The sequence below is a fragment of the Rhineura floridana genome, chromosome 9, assembly GCF_030035675.1.
Source record: "Rhineura floridana isolate rRhiFlo1 chromosome 9, rRhiFlo1.hap2, whole genome shotgun sequence".
NCBI classification, from domain to species: Eukaryota; Metazoa; Chordata; class Lepidosauria; order Squamata; family Rhineuridae; genus Rhineura; species Rhineura floridana.
The window spans coordinates 64003828-64027009 of record NC_084488.1 but is presented as its reverse complement, the minus strand read 5'-3'; the positions used below and the strand labels follow the sequence as shown (position 1 = coordinate 64027009).

Genomic DNA, 23182 nt, shown 5'->3' with positions numbered 1-23182 from the left:
TCTTCTAAGTTGAATGTCCACAATGTCGTCCCAGACTGGCTTGCACATTACTAGGAAGTGCAGGTAAAGTGCATTTCTTCTGTTCATGCTTCCATGGTAATATATGAAAGAGTAATTTGGGCATCTCTCTTGTGGTGAAACATGTACTCCTAGCTCAAGGGTAGCATGCTCCTCTTCCCACGAGAGAGGAAGATGGTGGAGACATGCATAAATTACTTTTTCTCACACAACTGCAGAGGTGCACAGGTGTGTGTTTGTGATGTACCACTTCTTTTGGGCTTCCTGATAATGTGCACAGATACCCCCAAATTCTTAGGCTTATATCCAAAGAAGTACTAAGTAAGTAGCTCCAATAGCAAAAGGGTTTATGCTTAGGCAGCAGAACTCTGCCCCCTCCCTGCTCCGTGCTCCACCAGTCTGTTTGGGGGTTTCTTCAAAGCCTGCGGACCAGAATTGGAGAGAGTGCAGGATGCATGTGGAGGGGGGAAGTTCCTTTGTGTAAGCATAAATCCTCACTGTAGCAGCGATGGCCTATGGCTAAGCAGTAAAGTTTTACTTGACTTACTTGACTTGACACTGTAGCAGAATGCATTGGACATTGGCCTTTAGTACCTACTGCCAGTATTCTAGCCACTTGGTCCTGTTACCCAGTGTTGCATCTTGCCCAGTGTGGCCATTGTATAAGAAATAATAACACAGAGAGGGTAAACAGTGACTAAGAGACGTACCAGGAACAACTCCTCCTTACCTTTACCTTTAGTGCCTGTTTTAGTTGTTACTGAGCCCTAGGAAAATACATGTTTATGCTAAGAGCACAGAATATGCAACGTAATTAAATTATCTTCACATTTATATAGTGAATATTCATTCCCTTTCTCAGCCCTATTCAAATCAAGGTCTTAATGTCAATTCATTTTCCGCTTTATATCACAAACCTTTTTTTCACTGATTTTTTTGGTTAAAGCAGATATGGCCCTCAGGTGGTAGAAACATGAAATTGCATTTAAACATATGCATTGCTGTTATCCCCTTGGGATTTAAGAAATATTGCATTAAAAGATTCATTTAAATATTTTAGTGCTACCTTTTTATTTCAGAATAGGGTTCTTTACATTTTTAAATGTTGCAATACTATTGGTTCTGCTTCAAGTAAGTCTAGTGTCTGTCCCTTGCTTTCTTCTTTTGCTTCCTCTCCCAATGCCTGCATTGCTTTCCTCTGAGTAGGTCCAAGGCAATGGTATGTACTAATTATGGTGCTTTTCTTTGCCACATTAAAAATATGTTCTTTTTGAGTTTGAAAGAAAAGGAGAAGTAACCAGATAACAGATATCCCCACCTCAGACTACTAAATTATGCAGAAGAGGCATATGGCAAGCTTTCATTGCATTTATATGTTTGCACCATTTGTACCATTTCAGCCATGCGTGATGTTTTGTGTCCTGTGTATTTGGGTGCAGTGACTTTTTAAAATGGAATTTGAACTACGGCCTCTTGATTTTTCCATACAGCTCCCTCAGGGTGCTGTTTGTTGGATTCTCCTTCTGTTGATCCATAATCCTCAGTCTGCATCACCATTGCCAACATGTTCTGATGGATTGGCATTTCTGTGGTCACCCTCATAAAGCAGATAGTGTCATAACACAAGTTCATTTATTTCTGAGTGAAATTGTCCTTGGGCTGTTTTATGTACTTGGCAGAATGAAAGATTGTCCAAACAGTACCATTTTAGACTGCATGTGTATGGGACAAGATTGTAAGTCTGAAATATCCCCTCATTCTAGTGGGACCTCAATGCCCATACAAAATTTGTGTATCATGGGAAAAGGGTCATATTAGCTTTGTTGCTGGTGTTCTAGTTACGAATGTGCAGGAGTTCTTCTAGTTGAGGGAATAACCAACATGTGCCACTCCCCCATCTGAAACCTCAAATAGTATAGTCCACAAAAAGCTTTACTACTAGATTCTGATGACCTCCTTAGATGACATCCACAGCTCTACATTGTGTGACGTGGAGGCATTAAACTAATGACTAATTTAAGTCCCATTGATTACTTTTTCTTTTCTAAGTATGGATTCAACCCAGAATGTAATTAATACAGTATTGATTTAGAGTGTATTCATAGGATACAGTGATATCTGTACAAGTATTCCCAATTATCCCCAGGTTTTTATGTGCCTAATTCGTACACAAATAGTGGCTTGGTCAGTGGCAGCTCCTGCTATCACTGTTGCATACTTTACGCCACTGTGATATCAGGAATTGGTGGGAGACAGTACATTTGTGTATGTTAGCTTTAACCTATGGATGATTGGAGCTGGCCACATGGAAAGTATTGTATTCAGAATCAATAATAGAGTACAGTAGGGCTGCGCTTTTCGGCAGCCCACTTTTCAGCATTCCGCTAATACAGCAGTTTTCAATTAGAGTAAAATAATAATAATAATCTTTATTGTTACGGTCCATGACCAGCATGAGGTAATCAGATAAAATTGTTAAAACACAATACTATAAAATAGAATTGTCAAAGACATAGTTATAAAATCCAAAAAACATTATTATTATTATTATTATTATTATTATTATTATTATTATTATTATTATTAATTAGAGTAAGGACCCCACTCATACGGTGCTTGTTCCACTTTTATGGCATTTTTCGGGCTTCAGGCACCATTTTATTGATGGAGTTCCACTTTGTGGCAGGTTTCGTTTTTAGGCGGGGGTCTGGAACGTAATCTGCCATATGAGTGGGGCCCTACTGTACCTTTGCGAGCATGCACATGTACAGTCTTTTAACTGGAAATAAACCTAAAATTAAAAGCTCGTTACATTTATTTCTCTTCCTAATAGCAAATTAACCCATTATAGACAATATTATATCTACCTATCAAATATGTGAAAGAGTTCCCTGATCTTGCAAGAGAAATCCACGTTGGCAATGTGGGACAGTATGAACAGCCTCCTTGCATTATAATGTTGATCTCCACAGAAGTGTCTTAAAGTAAATCTACATCAGGGCCACCAGTTACATGCCGCTATAGCTAGCTCAGGGTGTGAGTGCTTAAGGGGTGAGTTTTATCTTTTCTTTGCAATCACACTTAAGTGTTTTTTCCTCACCAGACTTGCAAATGGCAGTTTAACTTTTTTGTTTAAAGGCAACTCATTAAAATTTATCTCATTGGTATTGCAGTAGCATGCTTTTCATAGAGTGTTTGTTGCTACTAATGCTCTGCTATGAAGCTAGTCTTCAAAACTATCCACATTACCCACACATTTATAAAAGTCCTTCAATGTTACTTCTCCTTTTCTTCAGACTAATGCATGCATCAAAGGATGTGTTTAGTGTATGCTATCATATAGGAGAGCTGTAGTAATTAGTGATGTTAATTTTTTATTTGTGTTATAGAACACAGCTCTAGATAAAGAAAGACAGATCTTCTGCAACAAGCGCTGTCAGGACCCTAGTCGAGCTGCTGTGGAGCAAACCACTATGATAAATGCTGCAGCTCATGATCTTCCTACGGTTGGGCTCAAAACATTATTTCCTGCTGCTTCTGAGCCACTCAAACTCTCTACATGCCCTGTCTCATCATGTCATGATGATACTGCAGGCTTCTGAGACAAGTTCCACTGAAATCCACTGCTAGGTCAGGTATCTATCCACTACTATTCACATGCCTTCTCTACTGTAGTTTGTTCACATCTCTTTGAAAGGGACACAGATAGTACATACAGTAGCTTATAGGACTTTGGCCATAATGATGGGGGTTTTTTTAAAAAAAGAAATAGTGTTAAATATAATTTCAAACATATTGGGACATAAATTAATCAATTTACTCTGGTGGTAATCATATATTGATATACAAACTTTAAACAGGAAGAACCATTAAGAGGCTTTGCCCAGCAAAGTCTGGGCTTTACAAAAAGTGCCAGAGGGCAAAAATTGGGATGCTCTAATTCCTTTATGCAATCTTAGAGTTCAGTTCCAGAGTTATTCTGGAGAGGCAAGACTAGTGATCCTAATGGGCAATCTGCACAATATTGAAAGGCAAGCTATGTGAATGAAAATGAATGTGTGCAGGGTGAGAGGAATTGTTATAAAAATAGTGATTTGCAATTAAAGTTTAGAAAACATGAATTTAGGCATTGAATACAAAAGTAACACAATCATTGGGCAACTATTCTTCTCCCATTATTTTCTTGTATGAAGACTGCAGTCAACAAAGCATTTTCAGCCACTGTGGTTTGTTTGGAACAGATTCGCTCTTCCCATTATTAACTACAAACACCACTACAAATTATCTTGAATAGAAAGCTTGCTGCATGTTGCATAACCTAAAATGGAGCCATATAGTTACGAGTAAACCAACTAAAGCAATGATCTACTTGGTTACCAACACAGAATGCTTTTGTCATTTTGTATTTTGTTTAGCCCTATAACTTCAGGAAAAGTAGAAATATTTGGGGAGCAATTATCCTAAATGTGCAGAAGGGTAGATGGAGTTTTCTTTTTTATCCTAATGCTTGTTTCAATATTGTATGTAACCTTATTTCCTTTTGCTCCTTTTTAACAATTCTGAATCATTTTTATTAGCCTTTACATTACAACTATAAAATCTGCAATAAACATTCTTCTTGAAAAGAGTAGTGGAATTTTTCGAGGGAATATAGAAAGCCTGTCCAGTGTGGGTACTAATCTTCATTTCCTTTTGCCCTACATGCCATTTACATTCTCAGAATAAAGAATCTGAAATTAATTCATACAACAGTACTGGGCCTTCTTTACCTTGAACTCAGATTGAAGCTACAATCCTATTTGTCCTTACCTGGGAGCAAGCCCCTGTGAATCCAGTGAGACTTACTTCCAATTCATAGGCTATAGAAAGTTTCTGCCCAAAGTTGCTCTGACAGCTATCGATTTCAAGCCACAGTAGTAGCAGACAAAGATTTTTATGTATCATATACTGTACCATATGGACTTAAACTCCCACTGACCATCTCCAGTGTGAGTTGGGTGCCACCTATGCACCATTCAACTGGGGCAGTAAAGCAACGATGCCAAATTGTCTGGGGCTCACTCTGTTAAAAGACTAGTCTGCTCTTGAAATAGCAGGTTGTGTGTTACTATAGGCAAACTGTATATGTACATAGAAGTTGATTTTAAACTTTTTGTTGGACATTTAACTAGTTCTTATTTTGCATTGCTGCCAGGGATGGAGATTGTTCTTGAATGGCACTAGTGGGCTGTCATAATTTGACAAGGCAGAAAAATGTCAAGAGTTATTTATTATTATTTATTATTTATTTATTTAATTAATTTGTATCCCACCCTTCCTCCCAGCAGGAGCCCAGGGCGGCAAATAAAGCACCGAAAACCTTTAAAACATCATAAAAACAGATCTTAAAATACATTAAAACAAAATACATTTTAAAAAAACAACCTTAAAAAGGGTTAAAAACATTAAAAAACATATTAAACAATTCTGACACAGATGCAGACTGGGATAAATCTCAACTTAAAAGGCTTGCTGAAAGAGGAAAGTCTTCAAAAGGCGCCGAACAGATAGCAGAGATGGCGCCTGCCTAATATTCAAAGGGAGGGAATTCCACAGGGTAGGTGCCGCCACACTAAAGGTACGTTTCCTATATTGTGCAGAATTAACCTCCTGATAAGATGGTATCTGCAGGAGGCCCTCACCTGCAGAGCGCAGTGATCGACTGGGCATATAAGAGGTAAGATGGTCCCAAGCTGTATAGGGCTTTGTACGCCAAACTAGAACCTTGAACTTGGCCCAGTAGCTAATGGGCAGCCAGTGCAATTCTTTCAGCAGCGGGGTGACATGTTGGTAATACCCTGCCCCAGTGAGCAGCCTCGCTGCCGCATTTTGCACCAGCTGCAGCTTCTGGACCAACCTCAAGGGCAGCCCCACATAGAGCGCATTACAGTAATCCAGCCTAGAGGTTACCAGTGCGTGGACAACAGTGGTGAGGCTATCCCGGTCCAGAAATGGCCGCAGCTGTCTTACCAGCCAAAGCTGGTAAAAGGTACTCCTAGCCACTGAGGTCACCTTGGCCTCTAGCGACAAAGATGGATCCAGGAGCACCCCCAGGCTATGTACCTGCTCTTTCAGAGGGACTACGACCCCATCCAAAGCAGACAACTGACCAATTATCCGAACTCAGGAACCACCAACCCACAGCGCCTCCATCTTGCTAGGCTTCAGACTCAGTTTATTGGCCCTCATCCAGCCCACCACCGAGTCCAAGCACTGGTCCAGGGCTTGCATGGCCTCTCCTGATTCAGGTGTTATGGAGAAATAGAGCTGGCTATCATCAGCATACTGCTGACACCTCACCCCAAAGTTCCTGATGACTGCTCCCAAGGGCTTCATATAGATGTTAAACAGCATGGGGGAGAAGGTGGTACCCTGCTGCACCCCACAGCAGAGCTGCCAGGGGGCCAAAAGACAGTCACCCAATGCTATTCTCTGAGAACGACCCTAGAGATAGGATCAGAACCACTGTAAAACAGTGCCTCCAATACCCATCTCACCAAGTCGGCCCAGAAGGATACCATGGTCAATGGTATCAAAAGCTGCTGAGAGATCAAGTAAGAACAACAGGGTCGCACTCCCCCTGTCCTTCTCCTGATAAAGGTCATCCATCAGGGCAACCAAGGCCGATTCAGACCCATAACCAGGCCTGAACCCAGATTGGGAAGGGTCAAGATAATCTGTTTCATCCAAGAGTACTTGCAGTTTCTCTGCCACAACCCTCCAATCACCTTCCCTAAAAAGGGGGTATTTGCAACCGGTCGGTAGTTGTCACAAACCAATGGGTCCAGAGTGGGCTTTTCAGGAGTGGTCAAATCACCGCCTCTTTCAAGGCAGCTGGAACCACTCCCTCTCACAATGATGCATTGACCAGACCCTGGATCCTCTCGGTCAGACTCCCTTGGCAAGCTTTAATAAGCCAAGAAGGGCAAAGGTCGAGAGGACACGTTGTTGGCCGCATCATCGCAAGCACCTTGTCCATGTCATCAGGCCGCATAAACTGAAACAGTTCCATACTGCTTCTGGGAAACTTCTCCAGCTGGAGCCTCAGTTTATTTTTTCTGCCTTGCTTGAACAGGTCCTTTCGCTGGTGCTCTTCTGGCCTCTGAAATCCTTTAAATTGAGGGGGAAGCATGTGTGAGAACCAGTTGGGAGTGTGTGAGTTTGAATTTTTGAGAAGGTGGATGTCTGTCTCTGAGTCTGACTATCCCTATAACCCTTAAATTGATCACTATACTGTGATTTCTTTAGGATCTCATTTAAAGTTCTGCAAGTTCCCCTTAATTCATTCAAGTCTAATTCATTGCTAGTTAATGTGTCCTCATTATCTTCCAGCCGCTAACAAATTGATCTCTATATAATTAATTGCTATTCATTTTCATTTTAAATGCCAATCATCATGTTTACCTAAGAACTGTTTGCTGTTTTGATTTTAAAAGTGTGATGCATTGTTTTTGTAAATACATTGAACACTGAAACACAATTTTTAAAATACCGTAATTACTGTTGGGAGAATTTACAAGTAAAGGCAGCTCCTCCATTCTTTGAAGCCTAGTCATCATCTTTGGGGAAATTAGGAAGCATATTACGAGTTAACATTGAGAAAAGTGCAGGAGTGGGAGAGAAGAAAGTACAAAAGGGTACTCCCCAGTGATGGTGCAGAAAGTAGCGCTTGCCATTTTGAAAATTTAAATCACCCAGCAGCAGTGGCACAACAAAGCTTTACCAGTTCTGCGAGCTGGGGAGCATACTGACAATAAAGGATCCAAACGGCTGCATCATAGTGCAGGCAATAGCTGGTGGAGAAGCAGTGATGGGCCAGAGTCATACCACGGCAATGGGAGGAGGCAGCATCCACAATAGTTTAGCAGAACCCAGATGGACTCATTTGGAGCTTCTCAATGAAGAGGAGCTTTGGGGCAGAGGAAGGATCTGAACCAGATTGGGACCCACAGGATCAAGTAAATGGAGTCAAACCTTTACATAAGGCAGCCCTTCTGAGACAGGCAAATGTGGCTACATTAAACAGCATTGACAGTGCTGCCAGTACAGCAATTGGCCAACTGGCAGTACAACACAGAGCCCAGTGCTATTGTCTCTGTTGCCCCTCTCTGATCACAGGCCACCTGGTTGTCAACCTGGCTTACTACAACAGATCCCAGCTCACGTCTGGTGCTAGCAACTGATCTATGTGATGGGGAAAACTGCTAAGAGATGAGCCTTTGAAAGACTTAGTAGAGGCTAAAAATAAAAAGTGATGCCAAACGCACAACAGAAAAAGGAAGATAAGTGCATTTTCAGGTGCTTCCAACCTTACCAGCCCTTCAGCCCTCACTCTGTGGGGGAAGAACCAGAGAATTTCATGATTTCCAACCATACAGAACATTGTAGAGTTGGCCAAGGTTCCAGAATAAATGTCCTCAAAACCCAAACAACAGATTCACCAGTAACTCAACTACAAGAGGGGGAAAGCATAAGAAGAACTTCTGACTCACCTCCCCATCTGGGGGAGAAGGTTGATGAGCTTCTACCTCAGAAGGGAATCCACAGTGTTGTATCCACAGAGGCAATATGTTTCAGTTACAGGATAGAATTTCAATCCTCTCCTCCAGGCTGGTTTATCACATTACTGCTCCCCTAAACTCAAAAGAAACGTAAGTTGATGTCAGCAGTGATAGAACACCTACTGCAAATAGCAGCAAGAGACTGCATACCATCAGATCAGAGATACTCAGGTGTCTACTCACTGATCATCATTCCAAAGAAAGGGCATTTGGAGGTCAGTGTTGAACTTACATTACTAATTTGTTTAGGTATTTCATCACAAATTTATAATGGAAACATTGACCTCCATTCAAGAAGCCCTCCAACCTCAGGACTATCTGGCTTCCATAGACTCAGCTGAGGTACAACTACATGTGCCCTTACATCCAAATCACCACTAGGTTTTGTCCTTTGCTTATGCAGATCAACATCATTTGAATTGGCATTGGCCACAAGAGGATTCACAGAAAGAATGATGAACTTGGTGCACGTGTGTACCCTTACCTTGATGTTACAGTAATCCAATCACCCTCCATCCAGGAGGCATACCAAGATCTGAACATCATTCTGGAAGTCTTGAAAGAACATGAATTCCTGATAAACATGAAGAGCTATCTGCACCCCTCCCAAAGTATCCGATACTTAGGGGCACAAATAGAGACCAACAAAGAAAACCTCTCATTGTCACAATAAATGATAGAATCATAACAGCTGTGTCCATAGTGATGACCAAGTCATCAGAAGATACAATGGACCTAGCAAAGTTGTTAGGAATGCTAGTATCAAGTTACTCCATGGGCAAGGTCCCACACCAGCTTGCTACAATGCCTGCTCCTGTTTCAGTCACTCATTGTGGCCAATCAGCACAGACAGATATGGTTGATTCCTTAGCTCTGCTCAGCACTGAAATGGTGGCTGAAGAAGAGCAACTATGCCAGGGGCACCCCACTGAAGGAACCCATATCAAGACACCATCCTTATGGCAACACAACACCAAAAGCATGTAACAGTCATCAGGGAGGCATGACATCATGAGTCCTCCAGGTGGAAGGCACCCTCATGCTGTCCTGGCCAGAAAGAAATCTTGTGTCACTGGTCTTGGAACATGTCCAAGAAGCAGGCAGAGTGGCTGAGCCTGAAGGACATTAAAATGTGTTTAAAATGTGTTGTAACCCACCCTGGGACCTTTGTGTGAAGGGCAGATAATAACTTGTAATCAATATTATTTTCATTGTTGATGGTGATGATGATGCCCAGGGAGTGGCAGCTCAACAGAGCCATCTTCAAGTAAGTGCAACACCAGTTTGGATACAAAGACCCACATCAGCTGAACAGATTCTACACCAGGTTCATATCCCTGCTGGCAGAAGGCACAGATGCATTAAATTGTCCATGGCCGACTTCCCGGAAGGAGTGCTGGCTGGTGGTTGTCTCTGAGGGAGCTCTATCTCAGAGAAAGCTTATTTCAGTTTAAAGTCAATCAAGAGGAATCTATGACTGGCGTAAATGTTCTCCAAGATAAAAGGAGAACTGAAGATTATCCACGTAACTTCGTCGAGTTGCAGATAGCTGGATTTGATCAGGAATCCCCTGAGATAAGAAGGCTTACCTGGCAACGGAAGACGGAGCTTGGATTTCCAACATGCTATGCTGAAAGTAAGCGAGACTTTTTTCTCTCTCTTTAAAAACGTTTTTAACGAGCTAGCCTCCATCTGTCTAAATCTTATCTTGGACTTAAAATACTACCGTAAAAGAGGATTGTTTACGAATCAGCTAATTAAGAAACTTGGGTGAGTCACACTTTTTTTTTTGCTTTGCATAAAGTTAAGGAAGAAGGGAGCAATTCAAAGAACCTGTTTTACTTTTCATTTTTTTTATATGACAAAAAGCTGGCTTAAATTTGGAATTATAAAGATTAAAACGAATAAGCGGCAACCTATTGGACAAGATGTTTTTGATTATTTGAAGGAAATATATCTGAGACTATTTTCTATTCCTTTCTATTTTGGATTATGTTTTTTTTTTCAACGAATCTGCTGTTCGTGTATGTTACTGAATGCTGGACGCTGAGAACTGGATTTGTTTTACATTCTTGAACGTGCCGGAGATAAGAACTGTGTTGGCTAAGATCACACTAACAAGCCTGATTATATTAACTCTTTAGTTGTTGAGGAAAAGTAAGAAACAGTTTGCCACTAAATTTGGAAACATTGGTTAATAATAGAAAAAGTTTTACTTTTTTAGAATGACAACCAGGAAAGCAGCAAAAGTTTTAGAGTGAAGAGTTTCAACTGATACACAGGAAGGAATAGACATGTTTCAGAAAATTATGGAGGGATTTAATGATTTTAAACAAGAGATGAAACAAGAGATGAAACAGGACAGACAACAATTTAAAGATGAATTTCACAATATGAAAAAGGACTATAAAGATTTACAAGATCATATCAAAACAGAAGTGGGTGAGATTAAAAATAATATTGGGCAATTAACACAGGAAGTAAAAAATGTTAAAGATAAGGTGCAAACCTTAGAGAATAGAATTGACATTGCAAATGTGGAATTAGAAAAAAATCTGGATTATTTTGCTGTTATGGAACTTAGAGATAAAGAATATTGCTTGAGATTCCGTGCAATTCCTGAGGAAACAGGTGAAGACATCAGAGAGAAAATTGTTACTGTTTTAGCAAAATCCTTGGAAATGAATGAAGATCGGATGGAATTTGAAATAGATACAGTTTACAGAATTAATTCCAGATGTGCAACAATGAAAAAAATCCCAAGAGATGTACTTGTTAATTTTCTTTAAAAAAAGACTAGAAATATGGTATTGCAACACCATTTTAACAATGGCTTCAAAATTGACGGTAAAGAAATATTGGTGATGAAGGAAATTCCTATTAGACTTTTACGAAAGAGAAAAGAATATGCTTTTTTCACAGAAAAACTTAAACAATGTAAAATTCAATTTAGATGGGATATTCCAGAGGGAGTGATTTTTACATTCAGACAACAGAAGTATCGATTAAATACTGTTCAAAAAGCAAGGGATTTCTTGAGAAAAGCTTCAAAAGATATGGAAGAAGATAAACTCAAAGACATGGATACAATTCCTGGGAAACAAAGTCAACAGAAACAGGTAGAAGAAGAAAAGGATGATGATGAATCAAAGGGAGCAACAGGTACAGACTTTTCTAAAATACATGCTTAAAAATGGATTACAAATATCTAACTTGGAATATAAATGGAGCTAATCTGTCGCAGAAGAGAAAGTATTTCATTATTTGAAAAAATTAAAATTGGATATAATTTGTTTACAAGAAACTCATATTAAGAAGAAAGACTCCAAATATTTAATCTGTAAAAATTTGGGCGAAGAATTTATTTTGGCAGGATCAAAAAAAAAAATGGTGTGGTCCTTTACATTAATTCACAATTGTCCCCTAAATTGATATTATTGGATGATAGTGGCAGATTTGTGGGAGTTGAAATTACCATACAGGGTACAAAAATTTTGATAGTGGGCATTTATGCTCCCAATGAAGATAAAACAAGGTTCTATACTGGACTTATGGAAAAATTATCAGAGTTTGTATATGATCATTGGTGTGTCATGGGTGATTGGAATGGGGTAATTTCACCAAAAATGGATAGACTTTCTGAGAAAAACATTAAAGAGACACAGGGCAAATTGCCGAAGATTTGTTTTGAATTGATGGAAAATTTGGAATTGGTGGATGCTTGGAGACATATAAATAATAATGCAAAGGAATTTACTTATTTTTCAGAAAGGCATAAAACATTTTCGAGGATTGATATGATTTGGATGTCTAAAAGTTTAGTGAAAGATATTTCCAAGATGGATGTATTACCAAAAACTTTTTCGGATCACAATCCAGTGATATTGACTTAAAAAAAAAATCTTGGATTTAAATGGAGACTAAATGAATCTTTATTACAGAATGATAAAATAGTGCAGGAGTGTAAGAAGAAATTAAAAGAGTTTTTTGAACACAATTTATATAAAGGAACAGATGAAAATATTGTTTGGGACACAAGTAAAGCATTTATGAGGGGATATTTTATTAAATGTAACTCTGAATTAAAAAAGAAGAAACAACAGAAAATGCAATTAATCTTGGAAGAAATAAAACAAAAAGAGGAAGAATTGAAAAAGAATCCAACCAAAGCATCTACTGTAAATCAAATTAAAATGTTACAGAAACAAGTGTCAATGTTGACAGAGAAATTGAAAGGAAATTAAACTTTGCTAAACAAAGGAGTTTTGAATTTGCAAATAAACCGGGGAAATTGTTAGCATATAAATTAAGAAAAGAACGACAAAAAAATCTTATTTTAAAGATACAAGAAGGAGATGAGATGTTGACAGACAATGTAAAAATCCAAGGGGTTTTTCATCAGTATTATTCAACTTTGTACAAGTGTCAGGAAATTCCCTCTGAAAAAATAGAAGAATATATATCAACACAGAATTTGCCTAAAATTACAGATTTTCAGAGACAAGCTATTAATGGTCCTATTACGTCAAGAGAAATATCTGAGGCTATAAGTAAAATTAAATTAGGAAAGGCGCCAGGACCGGATGGACTATCAGCAATGTATTACAAATGCTTGGAGGAGGAACTTCTATTACCTTTACAGTACACAATGAATTCTATTTTGCAAGAAGGGAAGATACCGGATAGTTGGAAAAATGCCAATATAACATTAATACCTAAAGAAGAGCAGGATCTAACTAAAACAAAAAAATATCGACCAATATCTTTATTGAATAATGATTATAAAATTTTTACAACGATTTTGGCCGAAAGAATGAAAATAATATTGCAACAATTTATTCAGGAAGATCAAGTGGGGTTTTTACCTAAAAGACAATTACGTGATAACGTCAGGAATGTTTTGAATGTGTTGGAATATCTTGAACAACGAAATGACATACAAGCAGCCTTGATTTTTCTGGACGCTGAGAAAGCATTCGATAATTTGAATTGGAAATTTATGTTTAAGGTTCTAGAGCAAATGGACTTTGGAGATAATTTTATAAAATGGATCACATCGATTTATACATCACAGAAGGCACAGATAATTGTCAATGGGGATTTAACGGACTCATGTGAAATACAAAAGGGCACAAGACCGGGATGTCCACTGTCCCCTCTCTTATTTATTTTGGTTCTAGAAGTGCTGCTTAGAGACATAAGGCAAGACAAAAGGATTTCGGGAATAAAGATAAAAAAAAGAGGAATATAAATTGAGAGCATTTGCTGACGACTTGATAATTGTATTAGAAAATCCCTTGGAAGGAATCAAAATATTGATGGACAAATTAGAAGAATTTGGACCATTAGCAGGATTTAAGATCAATAATCAAAAAACGAAGATGCTGGTGAAAAATTTATCTTTAAGAGATCAAAAAGAGTTAATGGAGAAGATAGATTTTAAAATAGAAGAAAAGGTGAAATATTTAGGTATCATTATGACAAATAAAAATTCAAAGTTGTTTCATAACAATTATGAAAAATTATGGTCAGAGATTAAGAAAGATTTGTTAAAATGGGATAAATTACAGTTGTCATTAATGGGCAGAATATCTGTAATAAAAATGAATGTATTGCCGAGAATGATGTTTCTGTTTCAAACAATACCTGTCATATCCTCTGATTTACCTTTTAAACAATGGCAAAAAGATATTTCTAAATTTGCTTGGCAGGGGAAAAAACCAAGAATTAAATTTAAATTACTACAAGACGCCAAAGAAAGAGGAGGATTGGGTTTACCAAATTTGAGACTTTACTTTGCTGCTTGTTGCTTAGTCTGGATAAAAGAATGGATTGTATTGAGGAACAAAAGATTATTAGATTTGGAGGGTCATAACCTGAAGTGGGGATGGCATGGATATCTATGGTATGATAAAGTAAAAGTTAATGTGGATTTTAATAATCATTTTATAAGACGTCCTTTGTTGAAAATATGGAATAAATACAAAACAAGATTCTTTTCGAAAATACCACTATGTGTTTCAAGTCAAGAAGCATTTTATAGAAGAGAAATGGCTGGAAAAGAGAAATGGTTAACTTACCAAGAATTATTAGAAAATGTACATGGAGAATATATAATGAAAGAGAGAGAACAACTAATAAAGGAAAGATATAGTTCTCAATGGTTTGCCTACTTACAATTGTTAGAAAGATACAAAATGGATAAATACAAATGATGAATGTATAATTGCAAAAATGTATAAATTTTTATTGAAAATGGATATGGAAGAAGAACAAGTAAAAGAGTGTATGGTCAAGTGGGCAAAAAATGTTGGCTATAATATACAAATGGATCAATGGGAAAATATGTGGAAAAAAGGTTTGAAATTTACATTATGTTATAATCTTAAAGAAAATTTTTATAAAATGATGTATCGTTGGTATATGACTCCAGAAAAGTTGTCAAAAATGTATAGTAATTTTTCTAATGTATGTTGGAAATGTAAACAACAAGAAGGATCTTTCTACCATATGTGGTGGTTGTGTAAACAGGCAAAATCATTCTGGGCACAGATAGGTAGGATGATGCAAAAAATCTTGAAGATAAATATTCAGTCAAAGCCAGAATTTTTTCTATTGGGCTTTATGGGTAAACAAAAAGCAAAGAAATATGGAAGAATAATATTATATATGATCACGGCAGCAAGATTATTATATGCACAAAAGTGGAAAATGGAATTAATACCAACAATGGAAGAATGGCTATTGAAACTAATGGACTTAGTCGAGATGGACAAATTGACATGCCTTCTCAGAGAAAAAACGACAGATACATTTCTTAAGGAATGGAAGCCTCTTTTGGACTTTTTGTTGAAAGAAAAAATGAAATGATGATAATAGGATTTGATGATTAATCAAGATAGACTATGGAAAAAAGTGAACTTTGTATGTTTTAGGGGTCAAGTTTGATATATATTATGTACCTATAGCTGATCTGTAACAAATCGGAAGTCAAGTTTTTTTTTTATTTTTGCTGTATTGTTTTTGTTGTTTGATTTTGTTGTGTCTGTTTTATAAAAATTTGAATAATAAAAATTATTACAAAAAAAAAAAATTGTCCATGGCCCAGGACCTATTGTACTCCTTTTTCCCAACACCACTGATTGCGTGAATAGTAGAGAAAGTGCACCAAGAGAGAGCACAGGTAGTCATAATAGTTCCCTTTTGGCCCAGGAGACCATTGTTCTCATAAATTGTTCAACTAGCTGTCATACTACCGTGGACTCTTATCAGTAGTCAAGCACCTCCTAACACAGGGCCTGATATGTCATCCAGATCCCGAATGGCTAAAGGTAGCTACCTGGAAGTTGAGCAGTGACATCTCCTGAAGGCTAGATTGCCACCTGATGTAGTAGTAGCAATGGTAGCATCTATCATACACATTTACCAGTACACATGGGGAAAGTTTGTTTTGTGGTGTAAGAACACAGTGATCCAAGCCTCCAAGGCAGGTCTACTGGAAGTATTGGCTTTTCTGCAAGATGGTCTCAAAATGGGGCTAAAACCAAACACATTGCAAAGGCAGGCATCAGTATTGACATCAGTTCTCTCTGCATCTGCCTCAGAATCTATAGGCTCCCTTCCATATCTGAAACAATGCCTGAGAGGAGCAACGCTGTCCAGTCTACTGGTACGAGATGGATTCCCAGTCTGGAATCTACATACAGTCTTGAGAGCAGGGCAGCATCCTCCCTTTGAACCCCTGAAGGATGTCCCACTAAAACAACTGTCATACAAGGTCCTCGTCTTAGTAGTTATTATATCTGCAAGAAGAGTCTCAGAACTTTGAACCCTTTCCATTTTCAAGAATCCACATATTTTATAGGGATAGAGTAGTCCTCCACACACATACATCATTTGTACCAAAAGTGAACTTGGCCTTTCATAGGCAACAAAAGTTAGTCCTGCCCACATTTTATCCTGAACCTAAACATCCTACTGAGTGTGCATGGTACTTTCTAGATGTCTGTAGAATTCTAAATGGATACATTGCAAGAACAGGACCACTTAGCAAATTGGAGTCCTTGTTTGTTTCATTTCACCCCCTCTCCATGGGCAAAGAGTGTTCTTGGCCACTCTGTCCAGATGGATCAGGGCATGCATTTCCATGGCATACACATCTCAGAAGTTATCTCATCCTGCAGGGATATTGCAGGGATAGAGGCCTATTTGACTAGATCAACAGGGACAAGTGCTGCACTCACTACTAATGCCCCTCTGCAAGAGGCCTGAAGGACAGCTACATGGGCTCCTTCACTAGACACTATAAAATAGATGTGTATGCCTCAGCAGAGGCTGACTTTGGTAGGCAGGTCCTCCAACAGGTTCTTCAGGACCAATAATCAATCAGCTCCACCCGGAAACAGAATAACCCTTGGTGATGTCCTAGCACCACTCAAGAAGGTATCATTGGTACTCTCCTGAAAGGTATTTCTGAGCAACTCTAGGACACTGCCGAGGCCCACCCCTTAGCTGGCTGATCAACCTCACAAGCTAATACGTGAGGTACACTTTCAGGAACTACAGAGAGAGTCATGTGCTGTAACCATTTCCTTTCTGTTAGTTTATACTGTTCTCTGTACTAATATCTATGTGTGAACATCTGAATGAATGCTTCTTTGAAATGATTTAATCAAAGCTTGGCCAGAAGGTGAACTAAGGCTCCAGGGGGGAGCAGTTTCCCAGAAGCAACCTGGAGCGCTGACATTTTTCTGCCTCTTCAAGCTGTTGGTGGATGACAACCCACTTGGGAGTCCTAGAGTCTCTCAGAAATACCTTTCAGGTGAGTACTGTGTTAATATTAATATGGTACTAGAAAATGACAAAAAAAATAATTCCCAATCAGCAGGCTTTGCAATAATTAATAAGTTAATGTTTTCAGATCTATGAAGAAAATAAGACTTTATCAGCAAGAATAAGATTCCATTGCAATTAAAATTAAATTACAAATGCCTTTTTATTTTTTTTCAAACTGAGGTTTCCCCTTTCAGATCTTTACTTAAAGAGAGTAGTTGAATGCTAGAAAAAACAACAGGGAATTGCTTCAAGTAAGTAGTTGAACAAAAGTATATACCAATGTAGATATGGAATGTAAGTTTCAAATCTTAATAAAGCACACCATACAAAGTAGTTATTTATGCAGTACAGACCTACAAAACAATACAATCCCTTTCACAAATATTTTCACAGAATTTTGCACAGCAATCTTGTAGAAAAAGTAGAATTTATGCAACACCAAAATAACATTGCTCCCTAGTATAAAGTTTTATTTAATTTCCTAACAGGTGGAAGGGGTATTTTGCATTGTCAACATGATTGGACAAGGACTGATGAAAACATGCCTCATTTTCATGAATGGTTTTGGGTATGGCTTGTGCCACACAGCTCTCACAAGCCATGATACAGGCAGAGTTGGAATTATCATCTGGTTCCAGCCTTGTGGTGCTTAGGCAATTAGAAGTGTACTTTGAATCTGCACATGATTGAAAAAAGGTATGATAAGTTGATAATGGAAAGATACATCCCAAATCCTCAAAAACAAGCTTGGTTTTGAGGAACAATGCACATTTTGGAAATGCACTAGGAAGAGAAAGGAAAGGTAAACACTAGCACTTGATTTATCAACTCTGTTGCCAATTTCTTCTTCAACTGCACACTAAAAAAAGATCTAAAAACTAATTGTCTAGACTTCGAAGCATGCTTGATCATTATATTGATGGAAACAAAATTACATTTATCATAATTTAAATATTCTCAGTTCCCAGAAAATCCAGTGCTACAAATAGTAGAATCACTGGAAAAGTACAAGAGACAAAATGTGGTATGGGTAAGCCCAGTTTAAAATACCAGTATTATAACCAATTTCCAGTATTATAATCAGCTTCCATAGTTAATCAAATATTCCTCAAGATTATAAAGATTTACATGAGAAACATGTTTCATAATATAGGTAGTACAAGAATGTTAGCCATCTTCATTAGATCTCTCTCCATACATGAATCAAAATAGACTTACTATGACTAAAAATATAGATTTCCTTTTTAAGCTACAGAACCCCAGCAGCCATTTTCTGCTTCTTTCCCCTTCCCCACAAAAAAGTCAAGCAAAGTCTACAAAAATAGCAATTAACTTTAAAAAATAGCATCTCCCAGCAAATTTAAGTTACATTCAGATGTTATATTAATTATCTATAAGAAATGAGGCTCTGGCAAGATACAGAAGGGAGTCTGCTATGCTTCAGGTCCCCATTTAGCAGTAGTCCCATCTGTGTCACTCAGCTAGGTCCAACATCAGTATCTAGTTTGGTATTCATGATGCCACCTGTTGAAATCATTGTAGAAAAGCACTATGCTGCCAGAAGCCATGCCTGTCATTATACACCTATGAAAAAAGACAGAGAAAAGTTAGGAGAAAAAGCCACAGTACCTTTATGATGGGGTAGCATTTAACCACATACATATTTTACCATCATCAAGCTATAAATGTGTACAACCTCCACAGATTTAACACTGGGTATCTGGCAGTGGGCACAGCTGGGATAAGTGGGAGAAGAGGCTTCTACTTTGGGATTGGTTTAAACCAGGGGTGGGGAACTTGTGGCTGTTCAGATATTCTTGGACTACAGTTCCTATCATCCCTGACTACTGCAACTGATGGGAATTGGAGTCCAACATCATCTAGAGGGCACCACACTAGCTATTTTGCTATAAAGGAACTAAAACTAGCCAACATTATGGCATGGATCAGTCATTTCTTCTAATAAGCCCTTCTGCTTTCTCAGTGTTATTTTTTCATTATGGATCATTTTCTGCTAGATAATCTGCACTGCATGAAGCCAATACTAAGCGGTACCATTAGCTAAGAACTCAAAGCTAACCAACTCTCACCTTTGGTCAAATGAAAGAGCCATGGATCGGATTCCAGCATCACAACCAGGATAGGCAAAAAGTTGCTTGAGATCATACACTTGCCACACCATAACAACTCCATTGTCCCCTCCTGTAAGGAGGTACTGTCCATCCCGGCTTAGTTGAATTGCCTAGAAAAGGAAAAATTGAGACTTCTGTTAAAACAACAGCTCTCACCATCCAGCTCTTGGTGTCCTGTATTAATTACTATTTAACAAGACTGGATGCTTTTGTTACCAAGGCGGGCTATGCAAATACATACCCACACATGGGGAGATGGAGGGTAGATATTTTATTGATGAATGATGTTTTATTGATGTATTATGTTCGTGTTTTTTTGTAAGCCGCCTTGAGGGCCTTTTGGCCATAAGGCGGGGTATAAATTTAATAAATAAATAAATAAAATAAAACACAAAATGGAAAAGTTGTAACCATGATATTAATTGTTCTGAAACATACAAATCAATATTTTGGCAATTATAGCATATTGGGACAGCCACTCAAACTTGTAGCCAATGACTCCATTAATTTTCTTATGAGCCATATTCATAGGCTCATAGTACTTGCCATAATAGAATGCACACAATAACTTTTACTCTTCCCATTTCTCTTGGATTCCACCTGGTGCTTCTATTTGCAGTGCTGAGAGGAAAACCTTTTAACAATAATTTTGCCTTGAGTGCCAAGGCACATGCAGAGCCCTCCAAGGCCAGTAAGTCCAAGGCGGGCTCAGGATAAGCCAAGTCATGAAGGCCAAGGCCAAGAAGTCTCAGGAAAAGGGCTCGAACAACCAGGCTGCATGCAGGGCCAAGTACGTGGGTCAAGAGGAGCTAATGCAAGGGCCCAACTTAGCTGAGGAACAAACACCTGAGGGGTCCTGACACTGCAACACAAATAGGACCCTTCCAACTCTCCTATGATTCTAATGTGAGTGTGTTATGGGAACACACAATGACAATAAAAGCAGGTGTGACAAAATCAAGATTCTCTTTTAAAATTTGCCTTGAAATTATATGTTGCTATTGTATGCAGAAATTAGAAACGCCAACCAATCCATTGGGGTACAAAGTCAATCTGTACAGGTGATTTTATGGGAAACAGCTACACTCTTTCAGAGGATTCAATCTCCTCAAGACACATAGCATGGCTATTTAGCCTGCAATGTAACCTTGTCAACTTCATGTCTATTTGTAAGCAGAAGGGAATAATCAGAGGCAGAGTGAGTAGTTCTGTCTACACCATTTCACGGGGTATGCTGGCATTGGATTCTCCATCATCATGCCATTCTCTGCTTGGTAGATATTGGCCCTGCCAGTGTCATATTAATACCCCACACTCAAAGCATGAGGTGCTCCTGTGCATGTGATCTGTTAGAATTTGTTTCCTTGAGATAATGGGTCTGAGATGAATACCAAATACTATTAACCAGAGAAGTAAGTGGAACACAAAGGGCTAAGAGAAGCTGCATAGGACAAAAGCCTCACTGAGAACATTTCTGACCTGAATGCGCCCCACTATTGTGAAAAAACAAACCCATCAAGGTAATTCTCAAGGTAAGCATAAACAATATAACGAATGACCACATGAAGAATGTAATTGATTCCCCTTCACATCTTGTAAACCCTTCTTGCACAGAAAAACAGGAAAATAATTAGTTTACTTAACTATTAATTACTAGGGCACACTATTTTGTACAGAAAAACATGAGACACCATGATGAAATTCTTCATTCTTAGTCGCACCCAACACATTTTTTCTTCATGAATTAAAATACATGAAGCTGCTACAGAATTACATATGAGTAGCGTGGGAAAGGAATGTTTCCAAAACAAAATTTCCCTGGGCCCAAAAATGATGAACTTCTAGGATGCATATAGGGTTGCCTCACACTGAGTGAGATCATTGATTCATCTAGCTCAGTACTGTCTGACTGGCAATGGCTATCCAGGATTTCAGGGAGGGGACTTTCCCATCCCTACTTTGAGATGTCGGGGATTGAACCTGTGACCTTCTGCATGCAGACCACGTGCTCTACCACTAAGCCATGGTCCTTCCTCATAAATGTCCATAAGCAACAACTTAAATTGCTGGAGATGTTTTTGTGTCCAAAATGAGAAGGAGCCAGTCACATACCAGGAACATTTGCAACAGATGATTGTTCAGTTTTTGTTTTGTTTTTTAAAGTTAAGGAAGCCTATTTTGTTTTTTCTAGGTAGGTTTATTCAATTATAGATTCCAGAAGATGAGATTTTTACCACTTCTGAACAGAGGTGGACACTTATTTCCTTAACATGAGGATGAACAAAAAATGTTAAAAGAAAATTGAAGGTGTATGATAGATCACTGCCAGTGCTATGCACACTTATCCCATAATCATCTATTTTAATTGGTTTTGCACATTTTTGTGGCGTTCTAAAACCTGCATATCATATTTCACCAGAAACAACAGGAGCACAAAAGAAATTAGTTGTGAAGATTGGAGACATTAGTACATACACTATTGCCTATCCCCTCCATTGCTGGAGATGACTTCCAATATATTAACATTCATAAATTTAAATATAGGCTGAAATAGCATTCACCCTTTTTTGTGTGCAGATAATTAAGAGCCCTTCCATTTTTTATCTGTAATGTCATGCAATAGTGAGCTCAACAGCAACTGCTGTGGCACAGCAACTGCAAGTACTCTTGGATGAAACAGATTACCTTGACCCATCCCAGTCGGGGTTCAGGCCTGGTTATGGGACTGAAATGGCCTTGGTCGCCCTGATGGATGACCTTTATCGGGAGAAGGACAAGGGGAGTGCGACCCTGTTGTTCTTACTTGATCTCTCAGCAGCTTTTGATACCACTGACCATGGTATCCTTCTGGGCCGACTTGGAGAGATGGGTATTGGAGGCACTTTTTTACAGTGGATCCAATCCTATCTCCAGGGTAGTTCTCAGAGAATAGCATTGGGTGACTGTCTTTCGGCCCCCTGGCAGCTGTGCTGTGGGGTGCCACAGGGTACCATCTTGTCCCCCATGCTGTTTAACATCTATATGAAGCCCTTGGGAGCAGTCATCAGGAGCTTTGGGGCGAGGTGTTAGCAGTATGCTGATGATACCCAGCTCTATTTCTCCATAACATTGAATTGGGAGAGGCCATGGAAGCCTGGACCGCTGCCTGGACTCAGTGGTGGGCTGCATGAGGGCCAATAAACTGAGTCTGAATCCTAGCAAGACGGAGGCGCTGTGGGTTGGTACTTCCCAAGTTTGGATAATTGGTCAGTTGCCTGCTTTGGACAGGGTCATACTCCCTCTGAAAGAGCAGGTCCGTAGCCTGGGGGTGCTCCTGGATCCATGTTTGTCACTAGAGGCCAAGGTGACCTCAGTGGCTAGGAGTGCCTTTTATCAGCTTTGGCTGGTGAGACAGCTGTGGCCGTTTCTGGACCGGGACAGCCTCACCACTGTTGTCCACGCACTGGTAACCTCTAGGCTGGATTACTGTAATGTGCTCTATGTGCAGCTGCCCTTGAGGTCGATCTGGAAGCTGCTGGTGGTGCAAAATGCAGCGGTGAGACTGCTCACTGGGGCAGGTTATCGCCAACATGTCACCCCGCTGCTGAAAGAATTGCA

The 23182-nt window shown here is 38.9% G+C and overlaps 2 protein-coding genes across 6 annotated transcripts in view; one reads left to right on the top strand and one right to left on the bottom strand.

Annotated features, from left to right (window-relative positions):
• The window catches only part of DCLK2 (doublecortin like kinase 2), a 137224-nt gene extending 132581 nt beyond the window's left edge, over positions 1-4643 (top strand). For both annotated transcript variants that reach the window (XM_061584679.1, XM_061584680.1), the window contains one exon: positions 3408-4643. In XM_061584679.1, coding sequence (XP_061440663.1) covers positions 3408-3620 — 213 coding nt within the window. In that variant the 3' untranslated portion in view covers positions 3621-4643. The remainder of the gene's footprint in view (positions 1-3407) is intronic.
• Positions 4644-17594: 12951 nt separating this feature from the next.
• LRBA (LPS responsive beige-like anchor protein) overlaps positions 17595-23182 on the bottom strand; it is a 654576-nt gene continuing 648988 nt past the window's right edge. For all 4 annotated transcript variants that reach the window (XM_061584671.1, XM_061584674.1, XM_061584673.1 and 1 more), the window contains exons 56-57: positions 19544-19695; positions 17595-19037 (exon numbers count right to left, since the gene is read on the bottom strand). In XM_061584671.1, coding sequence (XP_061440655.1) covers positions 18947-19037; positions 19544-19695 — 243 coding nt within the window. In that variant the 3' untranslated portion in view covers positions 17595-18946. The remainder of the gene's footprint in view (positions 19038-19543; positions 19696-23182) is intronic.